This window comes from Aythya marila (genome assembly GCF_965140915.1).
Source record: "Aythya marila genome assembly, chromosome: 28".
NCBI classification, from domain to species: domain Eukaryota; kingdom Metazoa; phylum Chordata; class Aves; order Anseriformes; family Anatidae; genus Aythya; species Aythya marila.
Genome location: NC_139069.1, coordinates 898,422 through 904,642, shown reverse-complemented (window position 1 = coordinate 904,642; position 6,221 = coordinate 898,422). Strand labels below are relative to the sequence as shown.

General features: G+C 50.2%; 1 protein-coding gene across 1 annotated transcript; it reads right to left on the bottom strand.

Annotated features, from left to right (window-relative positions):
* Nucleotides 1–4,832: 4,832 nt before the first annotated feature.
* On the bottom strand, nt 4,833–5,768 carry LOC309888181 (olfactory receptor 14A16-like; the record flags this gene model as incomplete). The annotated part of the gene is made up of 1 exon (XM_082780419.1): nt 4,833–5,768. One exon carries the CDS (start codon nt 5,766–5,768, stop codon nt 4,833–4,835), a length of 936 nt encoding a protein of 311 aa, XP_082636545.1.
* Nucleotides 5,769–6,221: the final 453 nt, after the last annotated feature.

The window sequence follows — 6,221 nt, the reverse complement described above, 5'->3', positions numbered from 1 at the left end:
TGCCTGCCTGCCATTCGATATTTTGGAATAGCCTGATCTTGTGCTTTTAGGAGGCAGTGCTTAAAGATTGACCTGAAACACTGATGGACGGCAATGCCTTCAAAAGCAGCTACCCAGGGGACCTTGCTGACTAGTTCCCTGAGCAGCCTGAAGTCTGCTTTGCCCATATCCAGGGCTGAAGTACTGGTGGCAGTTTTCCTTCTGTTGCCATAAATTCTAAACTGACCCACTTCATGATCACTATGACTAAGACGGGCACCAATTGCCACATCGCCCACAACACCCTCCCTGTTCTCCAGCAACAGACCAAGGAGAACACCTTTCCTAGTTGGCTCCCTTAGCGCCTGCACCAAGAAGAGATCATCTAGGTGCTTTATGAACTTTCTGGACTTGCTCGTGTCAGCTGTGTGGTGATCCCAGTTGACGTCGGGCAAGTTGAAATCTCCCATAAGGACAAGAGGAGTTGATCTCGAGGCATCTCTTAGTTCTGCAAAGAATAATTCATTGGCATTGTTGTCCTGGCCAGGTGGTCTGTAATAGATTCCCACAACGGCATCCCATTTATCTGTTCGTCCCTTAAAGTTGATAAGGCAGCACCAGGAATGTGTCACAGAAAGGGACTGGGAGGTCACTTCTGCTTGAAGTAGGTGGCAGGTAACCCTTGAGTTCTCCCTGGGAGATGCACTTTTGGGCTGACATCTGGCAGTGGCCCTGCTAGGCCAGCAGAAGGCACGTGCTTGGCATGCTGACTGGGGGAGCCCCTCTGCCTCCAGAGCCAGGAGGACCCAGACAGAAAGAGGTCAGAGGTTGGACTCGATGATCTAGAGGTCTCTTCCAACCTAGAAATTGTGTGTGTGTGTGTGTGTGTGTGTGTGTCTGTGTGTGAAGGCCCCCATATGGGTTGTCCTGTCCCTTCTGCTTGAGTCCATGACTGGGCAGCAGGAGGCACAAGGCTTGGCTGTGTGTAGCCAAGAAGCTGCAAGGCCAGCAGCAGGCCCCTGGCTTGGAAGCTGCTGCTGAGGTGACTTGTGTCTGGTTGGCTGAGAGGCCGCAAGGAGCCTGCTGGGTTGGGATGCCTACTTCAGGAGTGGTTTCCAACATGATGGAGCTTTCTTTGGTCGTAGGAAAGAGCAGGAGAGAAAAAAATGCAACAAAGTGCAGTGGAAGGTTGGCACTGGCCACAAGAAGGAAGAAATGTGTCTCTCAAAGGGTCGTGCTGTCTTGCCAGAGGTCACCCTCTGATCAGACCCTTGCTTTGTTTTTCAAAGAAAAGCTGGTGAGGGCTGACGAGAAATGGGTGAAAGCAAACTGTGAGAGCAAGTTGGTGAACTGAGATGGGTGTCTGCAGACTTCAAGGAAATAGGTCAGACTGTGGCCCAGCATAGGAAAGCCTGCAGAGGAGAAGGCAGAGCGTGCTAGTAGAAATGGCAGGCCCAACAGCCTTGAAATTTCTGTCCCCTCGGCTAGAGCTTATGAGGAGATACATGTATGTTATATTTATTGTGATGAGGCCTCATTGATTCCTTGCAACCCCGTGCAGCACCACGGAGGTGTCACACCAGTGTTGTTCTCATGGCATCACACTGCCCACCACAGCCCACAGACCCCAGGAACAGCCTTGAGCTGGACTTGGGGGTGCAGGATCTCCTTTCCCAGTTCCAGGGGTCAGGCCTTGGCTCTTTTGCTTCACTAAAACCAACCAAGACTTCTCTCAGCACAGTGCTTTGCCTGTCTGTAACCATGGCCTCCAATTGTCTGCCCTAACAAGTCTCTGGGGAGGCTTTGTTAGTAACAGCTCTCAGTGGTGCTCATTAATACTCCAAGTCACTTCAGCTTTTCCTTCTGACTTGAGCAAGTAAAGTGGTTACATCACTCTCCTCTCAGTACCTGAGCTTCATAGACTGAGCACCAAAATACACCATGGAACTTATTAAAATGCAGAAACTCCTAACATCTCTTCCACAGTTTTCTTCAAGCCTTCATGCCTTGTGCAGCTAATTGCAGAGCCTGCAAAACGTAGTTAAGGAAGATTTCAAAAAACACCTAGTGAAAATGTCTTTTGTTTTTAAAGGCTGAATTTTGCTGCATTTCAGTTTTGAGCATCATTCTCCTATTGCTATTGATCCAGGGGGATTTCTTTGGAGACTTTTATCAAGAGGAAAAGCAGAATCTGGAGGTCTGACACCTCTGCTGCCAGCAGTGGTCTTTGTCCCCATAACTGCAGCCCAACCCAGCACGTGAAACCCTTTCTCATACAAGTCAGGGGTTCCTTGGGAAAAAAAAATAAAATAAAATAAAATAAAATAATAATAATAAAAAATAAAATAAAATAAAATAAAATAAAATAAAATAAAATAAAATAAAATAAAATAAAATAAAATAAAATAAAATAAAATAAAATAAAATAAAATAAAATAAAATAAAATAAAATAAAATAAAATATCAAAACGACCATTGGAACCTGAGAAATTCAGCCTGAATCTTACTAGAAAACTGGACATCCGTGGTGTCTCTTGGGTTTTCTGTGGAAAACTCAGAATGAAAACTAAACAAAATATTTCTTCAAGTGGCTGTAGTTGTACCCATGATCTTGGGGAAATTGTCCCCTTCCAGCCACGCAAAACTAAACTGAGTAATGTGAAAAGAGCTGCCCAGTCAACAGAGTAGCTATTGACTGGGCATCTCTTTTCACAAGGCAGATATCCCAAAACCCCACTGGTGGTGCCCTCTTGGAACTTTGCAGTACCCTCTCCCGAAGCAGTCTATGCTGAGGATACACAAGATGATATCTCTGGGCCAGTCCCATTAGGGTGCTTGTGCCATTCCTGCCCAGTTAGACTCACTTCAGCCTCCAGTACAGTTAACTGCTGGGATTCCCCTGTCACTTGAAAAATATAGGTGGGTTCTACCTCTTTCTAGCTTGATGGCATTAGGGCACCCAGTGTACCTGTGTCCAGTAGAGCCTGATACATTGGTGGGACTGATGTGCCAGGCCATCTAATATACCCAGTCCAGTAAACCCGACTGTCCTTTTCCTCCCTGCTTCCCCCTGTCTGGAAGCAAGACCCCTCTAGTCCTGCTCATAGTATTCATTACGGTGTCTGGTAGACGGCCCACTGGAAAGCATGTCCCACCATGGCAGAGGAGAGGGCACTGACAGCCGAGGGACATATTTGGGTGGGGAAGACGGGGCCCAGCAGAGACAAGGAGTCAAGGCAGTTGGGTGGGGGAGGCCAGCAGAAGCAGCCCAAGGGGTGGTGCTGCTTGTGAGGACACGTTTGTGGCAGCAGCTGGAGTGGGCAGCAGCTGTGCGCAGGCGAGGGGAGGCCAGGAAGCGCATGGCAAGAGCCCTCCTGCCAGCAGAGCCAAGGCCGGGGCCAAGCCCATGGGCAGAGGCAGGCCCAGGGCAGGGGGCTGCAAGGGCCATGCTGAGCTCCCTGCCCCTGCAGCAGCCACCCTGGCCCTCGGCCTCCTCTCCCCTGCCCCTGCAGCTCTGGGCTCCCTTGGCGCAGCCCTGGCTCTGCAGCACCAAGCCCTGCTGGGAGCCCTCCCCTGCATGCTGCCACCGCTCCCTGATGCTGCTGTTGCCCTCTGCTGGGCACTGCCCAGCCCAACCCAGCCCAACCCCTGCCCACCTCTCCCCAGCTCCCTGCCCTCTCCCCAGCCCAGCCCAGCCCAACGCAGCAGCCCAGGCTGGGCTGGCCCCAGGGCAATGCCCACCGCAGGCTGCTGCAGGGCTCTGGGCACGGCCACCACAGCCCTCACACTGGGACCAGCTCAGGAGATGGAGGTCCATGAAGCTGCAGGAGCCCTGCTCTCTTGCCTGGGAGATCCCCAGCACACAGTGCCTGTGCCCCGCAGGGGCAGCCCCGCTCCCCAGGCTAGCACAAGAGGCCTGGCCCAGCCACAGAGCAGCTCCAGATTTCTCTCCAGCATGCCATTTGCCATCAGACTAAGCACCACCGGGACAGTCCCAGGCCAGTCAAGGCCAATTATTGTTTGCTGAACCATGGCCAGCCAAGAAGGGAGCTCCCAGTCCAGCACTACACTGAGCACTGTGAAATTCTGATCCACAGTGAAGGCCAGAAAAGCAAGAGGCCCGTTCATGCAGCAGTTCCTTGGGTATATTCCTAGCACCAGCTTTGGAAGAGCTGTGCAATGAAAGAGATGCCACTGTACAGACAACAAGATTGTCAGCAAGATACACGAGATCTCAAGTCTTAGTTGAATGTGAAAGCACAAGAGAACAATGAGGAAGCCAAAGGGAGCAGCAGTGACAAGGCCACGTCCTGCTGCTGGCCATGGCCATGGCTCCAGGGAAGAAGCAGCCCCAACCCGAAGGCAGCAGAGAGGCAGAGCCCAGCGGGCAGTGAGGGGCAGTCCCAAGGGCCACCAGGGCTGCTCCTGCATGTGTCAGCTGGGTTCTTGGCCCTGAGCCCCTCCTGCATGCTGGGGATGCTCCCCCAGCTCCAGAGGGGAAGGGAAGAGAGGGATACTGAGACCAATGAATTTCCGCTGACTTCTTTATTGTCTTTATCTACCTAGGAAGCATGGATCAGTGTGTACATTAGCTGATATGGTAAAAAATTACACAAAATATAACATTCAGAATGCTGAGAACTACGTTATAAAATACAAATAAAATATTGTTAAAATATTAACAGAGAAAAATAATTTTAAAAATGTTCTATCATTTTCCCAAATATCCTTTGATTTCTGATAGGATTACTATTAATGACAATGTTATGATAACACTAGGAATGATAAAAATGATACAATATAATGTGAATCAAAACATTTGCATATTATTAAGAATACATCTTCTGAACACATCATGGATGCTTAAGAGGAATGTATGGAAAGAGTTTCCTCACTGCATTCTTGAGCTCCTCGTTCCTCATGCTGTAGATGATGGGGTTCAGTGCTGGAGGCACCACCGAGTAGAGAAGTGTGACCACCAGGTCCAGGGATAGCGAGGAAATGGAGGGGGGCTTCAGGTAGGCAAATATGGAAGTACTGATAAACAGGGAAACCACAGCCAGGTGAGGGAGGCACGTGGAAAAGGCTTTGTGCTGGCCCTGCTCAGAGGGCATCCTCAGCACTGCCCTGAAGATCTGCACATAGGACAGCACAATGAAAACAAAACAACAAAGGACTAAAGAAACACTAAACACAAGTGCCCCAACTTCCCTGAGGTAGGCATGTGAGCAGGAGAGCTTGAGGATCTGGGGGATTTCACAGAAGAACTGGTCCACAGCATTACTGTGGCAGAGGGGCAGGGAAAATGTGTTGGCTGTGTGCAGGACACTGTACAGGAAGCCACTGCCCCAGGCAGCTGCTGCCATCTGGGCACAAGCTCTGCTGCCCACGAGGCTCCCGTAGTGCAGGGGCTTGCAGATGGCAACGTAGCGGTCATAGGCCATGACAGTGAGAAGAAAAAACTCTGCACCAAAAAAGAAGACTAAAAGAAGTACTTGGGCAACACATCCTTGATAGGAGATGGCCCTGGTGTCCCAGAGCAAATTGGCCATGGCTTTGGGTAGAGTGGTGGAGATGCAGCCCAAGTCGAGGAGGGCGAGGTTGAGGAGGAAGAAGTACATGGGGGTGTGGAGGCGGTGGTGGCAGGCTACGGCGCTGAGGATGAGGCCGTTGCCCAGGAGGGCAGCCAGGTAGATGCCCAGGAAGAGCGCGAAGTGCAGGAGCTGCAGCTCGCGCGTGTCTGCGAATGCCAGCAGGAGGAACTCAGAGATGGAGCTGACGTTGGACATCTGTTATTTCTGGTCATGAGGTCCTGTACAAGGAAGACAAAGGCAGTGATAGTGTACCACAGACATAACTGAGGAAAACCCTTTCCATATTCTCATTTAAAATCACCAAAGGGTTTTCCATTTCCAGGCAGATATTTTGAAGCTCTCTTTCATTGATTCTGCCTGAGAGTGCCTCTGGGAGCAGGGGACTCCTCTGTGGCAATGGAAGAATCAGTTCTGTACTACTGCCAGAGGGAGTAACATGGTAGCAACATGGTAGGAACATGGTAGGAACATGGGGTAGTCTCAGATTAACTTGACTGCTGATATCAAAGAGATTTCCCCAGTTTTGCTCCTTGTTCACCCAACTGCAGAGATGAGGTGTGGAGATTTAGATATGTAATTATTTGTTTTGTGTTTTTGTTTCTAGCTGCCACACCACATGAGAACAGTTTCTAAGGCATAAATCCTGGG